This window comes from Dendrobates tinctorius, unplaced genomic scaffold (assembly GCF_039654945.1).
Source record: "Dendrobates tinctorius isolate UK_male_01 unplaced genomic scaffold, ASM3965494v1 ptg000017l, whole genome shotgun sequence".
Lineage (NCBI taxonomy): Eukaryota > Metazoa > Chordata > Amphibia > Anura > Dendrobatidae > Dendrobates > Dendrobates tinctorius.
The window spans coordinates 9,691,734-9,708,496 of NW_027361685.1; the positions used below are offsets into that span (position 1 = coordinate 9,691,734).

At 48.2% G+C, this 16,763-nt stretch overlaps 2 protein-coding genes across 2 annotated transcripts in view; both read right to left on the bottom strand.

Moving 5' to 3' along the window:
- Positions 1–16,485, bottom strand: part of LOC141082335 (uncharacterized) — a 35,301-nt gene extending 18,816 nt beyond the window's left edge. The window contains exon 1 of the mRNA XM_073566282.1: positions 16,456–16,485. Within this exon, the coding sequence (XP_073422383.1) occupies positions 16,456–16,485 (30 nt within the window). The remainder of the gene's footprint in view (positions 1–16,455) is intronic.
- The window catches only part of LOC141082432 (oocyte zinc finger protein XlCOF8.4-like), a 174,185-nt gene that overhangs the window by 98,288 nt on the left and 59,134 nt on the right, over positions 1–16,763 (bottom strand). The window lies entirely within an intron of this gene.

Consider the following 16,763-nt stretch of genomic DNA (forward strand, 5'->3'; position numbering starts at 1 on the left):
GCTAAAAAGCCTTCACTAGACCCCTGTACAGCTGTATAATGAGGCCCAGGCTTTATAGTGAAGGGACAGAAGTCAGGGCCTGTTCCCATGAGCTACAGTCTGAGGAAAGGGCTAAAAAGCCTTCACTAGACCCCTGTACAGCTGTATAATGAGGCCCAGGCTTTATAGTGAAGGGACAGGAGTGAGGGCCTGATCCCAGGAGCTACAGTCTGAGGAAAGGGCTAAAAAGCCTTCACTAGACCCCTGTACAGCTGTATAATGAGGCCCAGGCTTTATAGTGAAGGGACAGGAGTGAGGGCCTGAGCCCAGGAGCTACAGTCTGAGGAAAGGGCTAAAAAGCCTTCACTAGACCCCTGTACAGCTGTATAATCAGGTCCAGGCTTTATAGTGAAGGGACAGGAGTGAGGGCCTATTCCAATGAGCTACAGTCTGAGGAAAGGGCTAAAAAGCCTTCACTAGACCCCTGTACAGCTGTATAATGAGGCTCAGGCTTTATAGTGATGGGACTGGAGTGAGGGCCTGTGCCCAGGAGCTACAGTCTGAGGAAAGGGCTAAAAAGCCTTCACTAGACCCCTGTACAGCTGTATAATGAGGCCCAGGCTTTATAGTGAAGGGACAGGAGTCAGGGCCTGTTCCCATGAGCTACAGTCTGAGGAAAGGGCTAAAAAGCCTTCACTAGACCCCTGTACAGCTGTATAATGAGGTCCAGGCTTTGTAGTGATGGGACAGGAGTGAGGGCCTGTTACCAGGAGCTACAGTCTGAGGAAAGGGCTAAAAAGCCTTCACTAGACCCCTGTACAGCTGTATAATGAGGCCCAGGCTTTATAGTGAAGGGACAGGAGAGAGGGCCTGTTCCCAGGAGCTACAGTCTGAGGAAAGGGCTAAAAAGCCTTCACTAGACCCCTGTACAGCTGTATAATGAGGCCCAGGCTTTATAGTGAAGGGACAGGAGTGAAGGCCTGATCCCAGCAGCGACAGTCTGAGGAAAGGGCTAAAAAGCCTTCACTAGACCCCTGTACAGCTGTATAAAGAGGCCCAGGCTTTATAGTGAAGGGACTGGAGTGAGGGCCTGTGCCCAGGAGCTACAGTCTGAGGAAAGGGCTAAAAAGCCTTCACTAGACCCCTGTACAGCTGTATAATCAGGCCCAGGCTTTATAGTGAAGGTACAGGAGTGAGGGCCTGTGCCCAGGAGCTACAGTCTGAGGAAAGGGCAAAAAAGCCTTCACTAGACCCCTGTACAGCTGTATAATGAGGCCCAGGCTTTATAGTGAAGGCCTGATCCCAGCAGCTACAGTCTGAGGAAAGGGCTAAAAAGCCTTCACTAGACCCCTGTACAGCTGTATAATGAGGCCCAGGCTTTATAGTGAAGGGACAGGAGGGCCTGATCCCAGGAGCTACAGTCTGAGGAAAGGGCTAAAAAGCCTTCACTAGACCCCTGTACAGCTGTATAATGAGGCCCAGGCTTTATAGTGAAGGGACAAGAGTGAGGGCCTGTGCCCAGGAGCTATAGTCTGAGGAAAGGGCTAAAAAGCCTTCACTAGACCCCTGTACAGCTGTATAATGAGGCCCAGGCTTTATAGTGATGGGACAGGAGTGAGGGCCTGTTACCAGGAGCTACAGTCTGAGGAAAAGGGCTAAAAAGCCTTCACTAGACCCCTGTACAGCTGTATAATGAGGCACAGGCTTTATAGTGAAGGGACTGGAGTGAGGACCTGTGCCCAGGAGCTACAGTCGGAGGAAAGGGCTAAAAGCCTTCACTAGACCGCTGTACAGCTGTATAATGAGGCCCAGGCTTTATAGTGAAGGGACAGGAGTGAAGGCCTGATATCAGCAGCTACAGTCTGAGGAAAGGGCTAAAAAGCCTTCACTAGACCCCTGTACATCTGTATAATGAGGCCCAGGCTTTATAGTGAAGGGACAGGAGTGAGGGCCTGTTCCCATGAGCTACAGTCTGAGGAAAGGGCTAAAAAGCCTTCACTAGACCCCTGTACAGCTGTATAATGAGTCCCAGGCTTTATAGTGAAGGGACAGGAGTCAGGGCCTGTTCCCATGAGCTACAGTCTGAGGAAAGGGCTAAAAAGCCTTCACTAGACCCCTGTACAGCTGTATAATGAGGTCCAGGCTTTGTAGTGATGGGACAGGAGTGAGGGCCTTTTACCAGGAGCCACAGTCTGAGGAACGGGCTAAAAAGCCTTCACTAGACCCCTGTACAGCTGTATAATGAGGCCCAGGCTTTATAGTGAAGGGACAGGAGAGAGGGCCTGTTCCCAGGAGCTACAGTCTGAGGAAAGGGCTAAAAAGCCTTCACTAGACCCCTGTACAGCTGTATAATGAGGCCCAGGCTTTATAGTGAAGGGACAAGAGTGAGGGCCTGTGCCCAGGAGCTACAGTCTGAGGAAAGGGCTAAAAAGCCTTCACTAGACCCCTGTACAGCTGTATAATGAGGCCCAGGCTTTATAGTGAAGGGACTGGAGTGAGGGCCTGTGCCCAGGAGCTACAGTCTGAGGAAAGGGCTAAAAAGCCTTCACTAGACCCCTGTACAGCTGTATAATCAGGCCCAGGCTTTATAGTGAAGGGACAGGAGTGAGGGCCTGTGCCCAGGAGCTACAGTCTGAGGAAAGGGCTAAAAAGCCTTCACTAGACCCCTGTACAGCTGTATAATGAGGCCCAGGCTTTATAGTGAAGGGACAGGAGTGAGGGCCTGTTCCCATGAGATACAGTCTGAGGAAAGGGCTAAAAAGCCTTCACTAGACCCCTGTACAGCTGTATAATGAGGCCCAGGCTTTATAGTGAAGGGACAGGAGTCAGGGCCTGTTCCCATGAGCTACAGTCTGAGGAAAGGGCTAAAAAGCCTTCACTAGACCCCTGAACAGCTGTATAATGAGGTCCAGGCTTTGTAGTGATGGGACAGGAGTGAGGGCCTGTTACCAGGAGCTACAGTCTGAGGAAAGGGCTAAAAAGCCTTCACTAGACCCCTGTACAGCTGTATAATGAGGCCCAGGCTTTATAGTGAAGGGACAGGAGAGAGGGCCTGTTCCCAGGAGCTACAGTCTGAGGAAAGGGCTAAAAAACCTTCACTAGACCCCTGTACAGCTGTATAATGAGGCCCAGGCTTTATAGTGAAGGGACAGGAGTGAAGGCCTGATCCCAGCAGCTACAGTCTGAGGAAAGGGCTAAAAAGCCTTCACTAGACCCCTGTACAGCTGTATAATGAGGCCCAGGCTTTATAGTGAAGGGACAGAAGTGAGGGCCTGTGCCCAGGAGCTACAGTCTGAGGAAAGGGCTAAAAAGCCTTCACTAGACCCCTGTACAGCTGTATAATCAGGCCCAGGCTTTATAGTGAAGGGACAGGAGTGAGGGCCTGTTCCCATGAGCTACAGTCTGAGGAAAGGGCTAAAAAGCCTTCACTAGACCCCTGTACAGCTGTATAATGAGGCCCAGGCTTTATAGTGAAGGGACAGGAGTCAGGGCCTGTTCCCATGAGCTACAGTCTGAGGAAAGGGCTAAAAAGCCTTCACTAGACCCCTGTACAGCTGTACAATGAGGCCCAGGCTTTATAGTGAAGGGACAGGAGTGAGGGCCTGATCCCAGGAGCTACAGTCTGAGGAAAGGGCTAAAAAGCCTTCACTAGACCCCTGTACAGCTGTATAATGAGGTCCAGGCTTTATAGTGATGGGACAGGAGTGAGGGCCTGTTACCAGGAGCTACAGTCTGAGGAAAGGGCTAAAAAGCCTTCACTAGACCCCTGTACAGCTGTATAATGAGGCCCAGGCTTTATAGTGAAGGGACTGGAGTGAGGGCCTGATCCCAGCAGCTACAGTCTGAGGAAAGGGCTAAAAAGCCTTCACTAGACGCCTGTACAGCTGTATAATGAGGCCCAGGCTTTATAGTGAAGGGACAGGAGTCAGGGCCTGTTCCCATGAGCTACAGTCTGAGGAAAGGGCTAAAAAGCCTTCACTAGACCCCTTTACAGCTGTATAATGAGGTCCAGGCTTTATAGTGATGGGACAGGAGTGAGGGCCTGTTACCAGGAGCTATAGTCTGAGGAAAGGGCTAAAAGCCTTAACTAGACCCCTGTACAGCTGTATAATGAGGCCCAGGCTTTATAGTGAAGGGACAAGAGTGAGGGCCTGTGCCCAGGAGCTACAGTCTGAGGAAAGGGCTAAAAAGCCTTCACTAGAACCCTGTACAGCTGTATAATGAGGCCCAGGCTTTATAGTGAAGGGACAGGAGTGAGGGCCTGTGCCCAGGAGCTACAGTCTGAGGAAAGGGCTAAAAAGCCTTCACTAGACCCCTGTACAGCTGTATAATGAGTCCCAGGCTTTATAGTGAAGGGACAGGAGTCAGGGCCTGTTCCCATGAGCTACAGTCTGAGGAAAGGGCTAAAAAGCCTTCACTAGACCCCTGTACAGCTGTATAATGAGGCCCACGCTTTATAGTGAAGGGACTGGAGTGAGGGCCTGTGCCCAGGAGCTACAGTCTGAGGAAAAAGCTAAAAAGCCTTCACTAGACCCCTGTACAGCTGTATAATGAGGCCCAGGCTTTATAGTGAAGGGACAGGAGTGAGGGCCTGAGCCCAGGAGCTACAGTCTGAGGAAAGGGCTAAAAAGCCTTCACTAGACCCCTGTACAGCTGTATAATCAGGCCCAGGCTTTATAGTGAAGGGACAGGAGTGAGGGCCTATTCCAATGAGCTACAGTCTGAGGAAAGGGCTAAAAAGCCTTCACTAGACCCCTGTACAGCTGTATAATGAGGCTCAGGCTTTATAGTGATGGGACTGGAGTGAGGGCCTGTGCCCAGGAGCTACAGTCTGAGGAAAGGGCTAAAAAGCCTTCACTAGACCCCTGTACAGCTGTATAATGAGGCCCAGGCTTTATAGTGAAGGGACAGGAGTCAGGGCCTGTTCCCATGAGCTACAGTCTGAGGAAAGGGCTAAAAAGCCTTCACTAGACCCCTGTACAGCTGTATAATGAGGTCCAGGCTTTGTAGTGATGGGACAGGAGTGAGGGCCTGTTACCAGGAGCTACAGTCTGAGGAAAGGGCTAAAAAGCCTTCACTAGACCCCTGTACAGCTGTATAATGAGGCCCAGGCTTTATAGTGAAGGGACAGGAGAGAGGGCCTGTTCCCAGGAGCTACAGTCTGAGGAAAGGGCTAAAAAGCCTTCACTAGACCCCTGTACAGCTGTATAATGAGGCCCAGGCTTTATAGTGAAGGGACAGGAGTGAAGGCCTGATCCCAGCAGCGACAGTCTGAGGAAAGGGCTAAAAAGCCTTCACTAGACCCCTGTACAGCTGTATAAAGAGGCCCAGGCTTTATAGTGAAGGGACTGGAGTGAGGGCCTGTGCCCAGGAGCTACAGTCTGAGGAAAGGGCTAAAAAGCCTTCACTAGACCCCTGTACAGCTGTATAATCAGGCCCAGGCTTTATAGTGAAGGTACAGGAGTGAGGGCCTGTGCCCAGGAGCTACAGTCTGAGGAAAGGGCAAAAAAGCCTTCACTAGACCCCTGTACAGCTGTATAATGAGGCCCAGGCTTTATAGTGAAGGGACAGGAGGGCCTGATCCCAGGAGCTACAGTCTGAGGAAAGGGCTAAAAAGCCTTCACTAGACCCCTGTACAGCTGTATAATGAGGCCCAGGCTTTATAGTGAAGGGACAAGAGTGAGGGCCTGTGCCCAGGAGCTATAGTCTGAGGAAAGGGCTAAAAAGCCTTCACTAGACCCCTGTACAGCTGTATAATGAGGCCCAGGCTTTATAGTGATGGGACAGGAGTGAGGGCCTGTTACCAGGAGCTACAGTCTGAGGAAAAGGGCTAAAAAGCCTTCACTAGACCCCTGTACAGCTGTATAATGAGGCACAGGCTTTATAGTGAAGGGACTGGAGTGAGGACCTGTGCCCAGGAGCTACAGTCGGAGGAAAGGGCTAAAAGCCTTCACTAGACCGCTGTACAGCTGTATAATGAGGCCCAGGCTTTATAGTGAAGGGACAGGAGTGAAGGCCTGATATCAGCAGCTACAGTCTGAGGAAAGGGCTAAAAAGCCTTCACTAGACCCCTGTACATCTGTATAATGAGGCCCAGGCTTTATAGTGAAGGGACAGGAGTGAGGGCCTGTTCCCATGAGCTACAGTCTGAGGAAAGGGCTAAAAAGCCTTCACTAGACCCCTGTACAGCTGTATAATGAGTCCCAGGCTTTATAGTGAAGGGACAGGAGTCAGGGCCTGTTCCCATGAGCTACAGTCTGAGGAAAGGGCTAAAAAGCCTTCACTAGACCCCTGTACAGCTGTATAATGAGGTCCAGGCTTTATAGTGATGGGACAGGAGTGAGGGCCTTTTACCAGGAGCCACAGTCTGAGGAAAGGGCTAAAAAGCCTTCACTAGACCCCTGTACAGCTGTATAATGAGGCCCAGGCTTTATAGTGAAGGGACAGGAGAGAGGGCCTGTTCCCAGGAGCTACAGTCTGAGGAAAGGGCTAAAAAGCCTTCACTAGACCCCTGTACAGCTGTATAATGAGGCCCAGGCTTTATAGTGAAGGGACAGGAGTGAGGGCCTGTTACCAGGAGCTACAGTCTGAGGAAAGGGCTAAAAAGCCTTCACTAGACCCCTGTACAGCTGTATAATGAGGCCCAGACTTTATAGTGAAGGGACAAGAGTGAGGGCCTGTGCCCAGGAGCTACAGTCTGAGGAAAGGGCTAAAAAGCCTTCACTAGACCCCTGTACAGCTGTATAATGAGGCCCAGGCTTTATAGTGAAGGGACTGGAGTGAGGGCCTGTTACCAGGAGCTACAGTCTGAGGAAAGGGCTAAAAAGCCTTCACTAGACCCCTGTACAGCTGTATAATCAGGCCCAGGCTTTATAGTGAAGGGACAGGAGTGAGGGCCTGTGCCCAGGAGCTACAGTCTGAGGAAAGGGCTAAAAAGCCTTCACTAGACCCCTGTACAGCTGTATAATGAGGCCCAGGCTTTATAGTGAAGGGACAGGAGTGAAGGCCTGTTCCCATGAGATACAGTCTGAGGAAAGGGCTAAAAAGCCTTCACTAGACCCCTGTACAGCTGTATAATGAGGCCCAGGCTTTATAGTGAAGGGACAGGATTCAGGGCCTGTTCCCATGAGCTACAGTCTGAGGAAAGGGCTAAAAAGCCTTCACTAGACCCCTGAACAGCTGTATAATGAGGTCCAGGCTTTGTAGTGATGGGACAGGAGTGAGGGCCTGTTACCAGGAGCTACAGTCTGAGGAAAGGGCTAAAAAGCCTTCACTAGACCCCTGTACAGCTGTATAATGAGGCCCAGGCTTTATAGTGAAGGGACAGGAGAGAGGGCCTGTTCCCAGGAGCTACAGTCTGAGGAAAGGGCTAAAAAACCTTCACTAGACCCCTGTACAGCTGTATAATGAGGCCCAGGCTTTATAGTGAAGGGACAGGAGTGAAGGCCTGATCCCAGCAGCTACAGTCTGAGGAAAGGGCTAAAAAGCCTTCACTAGACCCCTGTACAGCTGTATAATGAGGCCCAGGCTTTATAGTGAAGGGACAGGAGTCAGGGCCTGTTCCCATGAGCTACAGTCTGAGGAAAGGGCTAAAAAGCCTTCACTAGACCCCTGTACAGCTGTATAATGAGGCCCAGGCTTTATAGTGAAGGGACAGGAGTGAGGGCCTGATCCCAGGAGCTACAGTCTGAGGAAAGGGCTAAAAAGCCTTCACTAGACCCCTGTACAGCTGTATAATGAGGTCCAGGCTTTATAGTGATGGGACAGGAGTGAGGGCCTGTTACCAGGAGCTACAGTCTGAGGAAAGGGCTAAAAAGCCTTCACTAGACCCCTGTACAGCTGTATAATGAGGCCCAGGCTTTATAGTGAAGGGACTGGAGTGAGGGCCTGATCCCAGCAGCTACAGTCTGAGGAAAGGGCTAAAAAGCCTTCACTAGACGCCTGTACAGCTGTATAATGAGGCCCAGGCTTTATAGTGAAGGGACAGGAGTCAGGGCCTGTTCCCATGAGCTACAGTCTGAGGAAAGGGCTAAAAAGCCTTCACTAGACCCCTTTACAGCTGTATAATGAGGTCCAGGCTTTATAGTGATGGGACAGGAGTGAGGGCCTGTTACCAGGAGCTATAGTCTGAGGAAAGGGCTAAAAGCCTTAACTAGACCCCTGTACAGCTGTATAATGAGGCCCAGGCTTTATAGTGAAGGGACAAGAGTGAGGGCCTGTGCCCAGGAGCTACAGTCTGAGGAAAGGGCTAAAAAGCCTTCACTAGAACCCTGTACAGCTGTATAATGAGGCCCAGGCTTTATAGTGAAGGGACAGGAGTGAGGGCCTGATCCCAGGAGCTACAGACTGAGGAAAGGGCTAAAAAGCCTTCACTAGACGCCTGTACAGCTGTATAATGAGGCTCAGGCTTTATAGTGAAGGGACAGGAGTCAGGGCCTGTTCCCATGAGCTACAGTCTGAGGAAAGGGCTAAAAAGCCTTCACTAGACCCCTTTACAGCTGTATAATGAGGTCCAGGCTTTATAGTGATGGGACAGGAGTGAGGGCCTGTTACCAGGAGCTATAGTCTGAGGAAAGGGCTAAAAGCCTTAACTAGACCCCTGTACAGCTGTATAATGAGGCCCAGGCTTTATAGTGAAGGGACAAGAGTGAGGGCCTGTGCCCAGGAGCTACAGTCTGAGGAAAGGGCTAAAAAGCCTTCACTAGACGCCTGTACAGCTGTATAATGAGGCCCAGGCTTTATAGTGAAGGGACTGGAGTGAGGGCCTGATCCCAGGAGCTACAGTCTGAGGAAAGGGCTAAAAAGCCTTCACTAGACGCCTGTACAGCTGTATAATGAGGCCCAGGCTTTATAGTGAAGGGACAGGAGTCAGGGCCTGTTCCCAGGAGCTACAGTCTGAGGAAAGGGCTAAAAAGCCTTCACTAGACCCCTTTACAGCTGTATAATGAGGTCCAGGCTTTATAGTGATGGGACAGGAGTGAGGGCCTGTTACCAGGAGCTATAGTCTGAGGAAAGGGCTAAAAGCCTTAACTAGACCCCTGTACAGCTGTATAATGAGGCCCAGGCTTTATAGTGAAGGGACTGGAGTGAGGGCCTGATCCCAGGAGCTACAGACTGAGGAAAGGGCTAAAAAGCCTTCACTAGACGCCTGTACAGCTGTATAATGAGGCCCAGGCTTTATAGTGAAGGGACAGGAGTCAGGGCCTGTTCCCATGAGCTACAGTCTGAGGAAAGGGCTAAAAAGCCTTCACTAGACCCCTTTACAGCTGTATAATGAGGTCCAGGCTTTATAGTGATGGGACAGTAGTGAGGGCCTGTTACCAGGAGCTACAGTCTGAGGAAAGGGCTAAAAAGCCTTCACTAGACCCCTGTACAGCTGTATAATGAGGCCCAGGCTTTATAGTGAAGGGACAGGAGTCAGGGCCTGTTCCCATGAGCTACAGTCTGAGGAAAGGGCTAAAAAGCCTTCACTAGACCCCTGTACAGCTGTATAATGAGGTCCAGGCTTTATAGTGAAGGGACAGGAGTCAGGGCCTGTTCCCATGAGCTACAGTCTGAGGAAAGGGCTAAAAAGCCTTCACTAGACCCCTTTACAGCTGTATAATGAGGTCCAGGCTTTATAGTGATGGGACAGTAGTGAGGGCCTGTTACCAGGAGCTACAGTCTGAGGAAAGGGCTAAAAGCCTTAACTAGACCCCTGTACAGCTGTATAATGAGGCCCAGGCTTTATAGTGAAGGGACAAGAGTGAGGGCCTGTGCCCAGGAGCTACAGTCTGAGGAAAGGGCTAAAAAGCCTTCACTAGAACCCTGTACAGCTGTATAATGAGGCCCAGGCTTTATAGTGAAGGGACTGGAGTGAGGGCCTGATCCCAGGAGCTACAGTCTGAGGAAAGGGCTAAAAAGCCTTCACTAGACGCCTGTACAGCTGTATAATGAGGCCCAGGCTTTATAGTGAAGGGACAGGAGTCAGGGCCTGTTCCCAGGAGCTACAGTCTGAGGAAAGGGCTAAAAAGCCTTCACTAGACCCCTGTACAGCTGTATAATGAGGCCCAGGCTTTATAGTGAAGGGACAGGAGGGAGAAAAGTGGGGAAAGGAGCCAGAAGAGCCGGACTGCCCATCACTAACCTGCAGAGCCGCACTCCACATATATGGCTGCTCTGTGCGCACAGGACCTGTGAAGAGGTCACAGGAGGGGAGGAGTCAGGGGTCACATGATCAGGGGCCTCAGTGTGTGCAGGATTCTGCTGTGCTGGTTGTCATGGTGCTGGATGAGGGGAAGTTTCTGTGTGGGGTCAGGAGGGGTTTACAGGGTGGATGTAGCAGAGCCGTGTGTGTACGAAGTGTATGGAGTGGAGCCGTGTGTGTACGAGGTGTACGGAGCGGAGCCGCGTGTGTACGAGGTGTACGGAGCGGAGCCGTGTGTGTACGAGGTGTACGGAGCGGAGCCGTGTGTGTACGAGGTGTACGGAGCGGAGCCGTGTGTACGAGGTGTACGGAGCGGAGCCGTGTGTGTATGAGGTGTGCGGAGCGGAGCCGTGTGTGTACGAGGTGTGCGGAGCGGAGCCGTGTGTGTACGAGGTGTGTGGAGCGGAGCTGTGTCTGTACGAGGTGTACGGAGCGGAGCCGTGTCTGTACGAGGTGTATGGAGCGGAGCAGTGTGTGTACGAGGTGTACGGAGCGGAGCCGCGTGTGTACGAGGTGTAAGGAGCGGAGCCGCATGTGTACGAGGTGTAAGGAGCGGAGCCGCATGTGTACGAGGTGTACGGAGCCGAGCCATGTGTGTACGAGGTGTACGGAGCAGAGCCGCGTGTACGAGGTGTACGGAGCGGAGCCGCGTGTGTGTGTGTATGAGGTGTATGGAGCAGAGCCGTGTGTGTACGAGGTGTACGGAGCGGAGCCGTGTGTGTATGAGGTGTACGGAGCGGAGCCACGTGTGTACGAGGTGTACGGAGCGGAGCCGTGTGTGTACGAGGTGTACGGAGCGGAGCCGCGTGTGTATGAGGTGTAAGGAGCGGAGCCGCGTGTGTACGAGGTGTACGGAGCGGAGCCCTATGTGTACGAGGTGTACAGGCCGGAGCCACGTGTGTACGAGGTATACGGAGCGGAGCCGCATGAGTACAGTACGAGGTGTACGGAGCGGAGCCGCATATGTTCGTCGTGTTCACAATTGTGCATGTCACATTTGTGTTTTTAATCTGTTTTTTTCCTTGCATTGCATTGTTTGGGAGACTCCACCCCTCTCTTGTGTGACGTGCACATAAGAGCTGTCTCTGACCACAAGCCCATACTAGGGAGGGGCCTGTCTGAATCCTGTTCATATTAGACACTGTTCACATGTTCAGGTTTTTAATACATTAGATAGGGACTGCTTTGATAGGGGTTACCTTGACGTGGTGGAGCAGCTTGATGTACATTTAAGTATCAACTAAATACCCTGTATTTGTTATCCAGCACTTGCTGATTACTGCCATTTTTTATTGCAGAGTATTTTTGCAAATCTGTCATTCTGTGTTTTCTTGTTGTATCTCAGTTAGTGGGTGGTGTGAACATTGTCTGATCGACGTGTTCACAATTGTGCATGTCACATTTGTGTTTTTAATCCGTTTTTTTCCTCGCTTTGCATGGTTTGGGAGACCCCACCCCTCTCTTGTGTGACGTGCACATAAGAGCTGTCTCAGACCACAAGCCCATACTAGGGAGCGGCCTGTCTGAATCCTGTTCATATTAGACACTGTTCACATGTTCAGGTTTTTAATACATTAGATAGGGACTGCTTCGATAGGGGTTACCTTGACGTGGTGGAGCAGCTTGATGTTCATTTTTTTCGCGCAAAAAAAGTATCAACTGAATACCCTGTATTTGTTATCCAGCACTTGCTGATTACTGCCATTTTTTATTGCAGAGTATTTTTGCAAATTTGTCATTCTGTGTTTTTTTGTTATACCTTGTAATGAGCCAACTGTAAGACAAAACCTGGAAAAAATCAACTCCGTGGAACAGAAAAGGGATCTGGTCTGAGCTGGACTTTAGGTTATTTATGAAAGAGGAAGACATTGAGGATTTAAAGGACCAAGCAAGAATCTCTTCGAGGACAGACTGCAAACAACAGGCAGCATTCATTGGACATCCAGAGACCTGAGCATCCAAAGGTAGTACCATCCTGCAACCCCAAACAACCTATAGACTTCTTACAAATTAACCCTCTTAGAAATAAGGATTATAATTACTATATAACCACAAAAATGGAAAACCAAAATTTAGAAGGAGTAAATGAGCAAAGCACAGAGCTGGAGACACAGGACACCAGGGGGTCAGACATGGAGACAACACATGGGCAGAGGAGCAGTAAAGCCAGGAAAGGAATCACAATCAGAGAGAAACCAGAAACTCTTATTGCTGATTACACCAAAGAGGAAGATTTACACAGATTTACCAGTGGAAAAGCCAAACTTCACATGCCACAAATGCAAGCTTGTGTCCCTGTTGGAGGAAAAGTTGCAAAATCTCGAAGAGAGGTTAGCTACGTTGAAGATCATTAAGGAAGGTGAAGAGTTCTTGGACAGAGCAGAATTATCTCTTCATGTTACAGAAAGAGAAGAAATTCGAAGTGCACCTGAAGAAACAGAGGAATGGAGACATGTGACCCAGAGAAGCAGGAGGATCAGGAGGCAGTCAGCACCCATACTGCTCAGAAACCAGTACCAGGCTCTCACGCAGGAAAACGATGAAGAAATACATCAGGATAAGACTTTGCCAACAAACAGCAACCTTGTACGCCTTCAGAGTCCTCCTGGATGGAGAAAGAAAAATGTTGTGAAGAAGAAACGGAGAGTGGTGGTCATGGGGGATTCCCTGTTGAGAGGAACAGAGGCCGCTATCTGCAGACCGGATATAACTTCAAGAGAAATGTGCTGTCTTCCAGGTGCAAAAATTAAAGATGTGTCTGACAGGATATCAGGACTCTTCAGACCTACAGATGACTACCCATTCCTGCTACTACATGTGGGGACAAATGACACCGAAAGAAACGACCTGGAAACCATCTGCAGAGACTTTGAAGACTTAGGCAAGAAAGTGAAAGAACTGGGAACGCAGGTGGTCTTCTCTTCCATCCTCCCAGTGGATGGCCATGGAACAAGGAGGTGGAATAAGATACTGCAGGTGAACAACTGGCTACGTCGATGGTGCAGTCAGCAACGATTTGGATTTCTGGATCACGGAGTGAACTACTTATACGATGGACTACTTGCTAGAGATGGGGTGCACCTTACGAAGACTGGTAAGCATGTATTTGGAAGTCGCCTTGCTACACTTGTAAGGAGAGCTTTAAACTAGAACAACATGGGAAGGGAAGCAAAAGACCAGAAAAAGCCATACACCTGACAAATGCTATTGAGAACTCTGCTATTAGAAGTGGAAAGGAAGAACAAAGACAAAAGAATCTAATTAATAAAAATATTGGAGAAAGAGAAACCAATCACAAACTAAAATGTTTCTATACTAATGCACAAAGCATGGGCAACAAACAAGGAGAATTGGAACTAATAACACAGGAAAAGAAATATGATGTCATTGGAATCACTGAAACTTGGTGGGACAATACACATGATTGGAATACAAGACTAGAAGGATACAACTTATTTGCAAGAATCGACTTGATAAACGAGGAGGGGGTGTCGCATTGTTTGTTAGAAACGCGTATATCTGCACAGAGATTGAAGCTTCAGAGACTGGGAGTTCTGTGGAAACTGTTTGGGTAAGAATACAAGGACAGAACAATGGAAAGGACACCATTGTAGGCATTTACTACAGGCCGCCTGTGCAAGCTGAAGATATGGATGAACTCTTTATGCATCAAATGGCCAAGTTCTCCAAAAAATATGACATAGTTGTCATGGGAGATTTCAACTATCCAGACATTTGTTGGGAATCTCACGCAGGCAAAACTAACAGGTCAAGGAAATTCTTATCCTCTCTTGCTGACAACTTTATCTTCCAAAAGGTAAGGGAGAAAACAAGGGGAACTGCTACCTTGGATCTAATCCTTATAAACAGGGAGGAAATGGTTGAGGAGGTAAAAGTGGCTGGGACCCTAGGAGGTAGCGACCATGCTATTTTAGAATTTTGGATAACTAGAGGCGGAAGACCTGTGAAGACTCAGACGTCAAGGTTAGATTTCAGAAAGGCAGATTTTAAGGGATTCAGAAAGAGAATTGGAGGGATCCAATGGCTGGATATCCTTAAAGACAAAAATGTCCAGGAAGGATGGGAAATCATGAAAAATGAAATTCTCAAAGCACAGTTGTTAACAATTCCGAAAAGAGGGAAGAATAGGAAGCATTTAAGGAAACCAGGATGGATGAACACAAAACTTAAGCACTTGCTAAAAAGGAAGAAAAAAATGTTTATAAAATGGAAAGAGGGAGGCATATCGAAAGAAGAATATAATGCTGTCTGCAGAACCTGCAGGGCACAAATCAGATTAGCTAAAGCTGAAAATGAATTGAGGCTTGCAAGAAATGTCAAAAGTAATAATAAAGGATTTTGGGGATATGTCAAAAGTAAAAGAAAAGTCAAAGATGCTATAGGATTTTTACAGGATGAAAATGATGAAATGGTAAGACAGGATGTTGAGAAGGCTGAACTTTTAAATTCCTATTTTGCATCTGTATTCTCTCAGAAAGGAAATGTAACATCAACTGTTATTCACTGTCCTATTAAGGGAATAGAAGAATCCAGGATATCTATAAACAGAAAGATAGTGAGGAAACACTTAGCTAGCCTAAATGAATTCAAGTCTCCAGGTCCAGATGAATTACACCCCAGAGTACTGAAGGAGATAGCAGAAGAAATTTTTGAACCCCTCTCCATAATCTTTGAAAATTCTTGGAGAACAGGAGAAGTCCCAGAACACTGGAGAAGAGCAAATGTTGTTACTATCTTCAAAAAGGGGAAGAAGGTGGACCCAGGCAACTATAGGCCGGTGAGTCTGACTTCTATACCAGGAAAGATCTTTCAACAAATTATTAAACAACATGTATGTCAATACCTGGATAAGAATGAAGTGATTAAACAGAGTCAGCATGGGTTTGTAACTAATAAGTCATGTCAGACTAACTTAATTTCCTTCTATGACGGTATCACTGATTGGGTGGATCAAGGAAATGCTGTAAATATAGTATATCTTGACTTCAGCAAAGCATTTGACAAAGTCACTCATACAATCTTTATTGAAAAAATGACTAAGTATGAAATGGACAAGGCAACTGTTAGGTGGATTCATAACTGGCTTAGTGATCGGACACAAAGAGTGGTCATAAATGGCTGCACATCCAGTTGGAAGAATGTCTCAAGTGGGGTACCACAGGGCTCTGTCCTGGGCCCTGTATTGTTCAACATCTTTATCAATGATTTAGATGAAGGAATTGAGGGTAAACTGATTAAATTTGCTGATGACACAAAGCTAGGAGGGATAGCTAATACTAGAGAAGAGAGAGAGAGGATTCAAAAAGATTTAAATAAACTGGAGAAGTGGGCAGCAACTAACAGAATGGTTTTTAACAGGGAGAAATGCAAAGTACTACATCTGGGCAATAAAAATGAAAAAAGCATATATAGAATGGGAGGAATAGGGCTAAGTGACAGCACATGTGAAAAAGACTTGGGTATACTAATAGATCACAGACTGAATATGAGTCAACAGTGTGATGCAGCAGCAAAAAAGGCAAAAGCAATTCTAGGATGTATTAAAAGAAGCATACAGTCTAGATCACGTGAAGTCATTATTTCCCTCTACTCCTCTTTGGTCAGACCTCATCTGGAATATTGTGTCCAGTTTTGGGCACCACATTTTAAAAAAGACATCAACAAACTGGAGCAAGTTCAGAAAAGAGCGACCAGAATGGTGACCGGTCTGCAAACCCTGTCTTATGAGGAAAGGTTGCAGGATTTGGGAATGTTTAGTTTGCAAAAGAGAAGACTGAGAGGAGACTTAATAGCTGTCTACAAATATCTAAAGGGCTGTCACATTGTAGAAGGATCAACTTTATTCTCATTTGCACAAGGAAAGACTAGAAGCAATGGGATGAAACTGAATGGGAGGAGACACAGATTAGATATTAGAAAAAAACTTTTTGACAGTTAGAGTGATCAATGAGTGGAACAGGCTGCCACGAGAAGTGGTGAGTTCTCCTTCAATGGAAGTCTTCAAACAGAGACTGGACAGACATCTGACTGGGATGATTTAGCGAATCCTGCTTTGAGCAGGGGGTTGGACCAGATGGCCCAGGAGGTCCCTTCCAACTCTACGATTCTATGATTCTATGAAAAACCAACCTGCTATTCTACACAGATCAACTCTCAGCCTGGCACACCACCCTGTGCAAATATTATAAATATATGTCTAAGTGCAACACTAATAATAGCCGGCAGATTAAAATCAGAAGCCAAGCAGATGATGACACCAACTCACTTACCATAAGCCTATACAACGATGGCACCGTCATGGTGCAAGGGACGAGGACAATCTGCAGCAGTTTGAAAACCATTTTACTCATATCAGAGAACAGGCACAAATCTTTAAAAAACAACCCCTAGAGGCCACTTCTAATGCTCATATCTCTACAGAGACCTCTAGGTTCAGCTCCTCAACCCCCAACTCTTCACACCTCTCCCCTGAGGCCATCAGAGACTGCCTATCCCAATTAGAAAGAGAACTGGTCCAAATTAGGGAAGAGCTTCAAAGAAACTCGCATAGAAATGCAAATGACCAAGTAACAAGTGA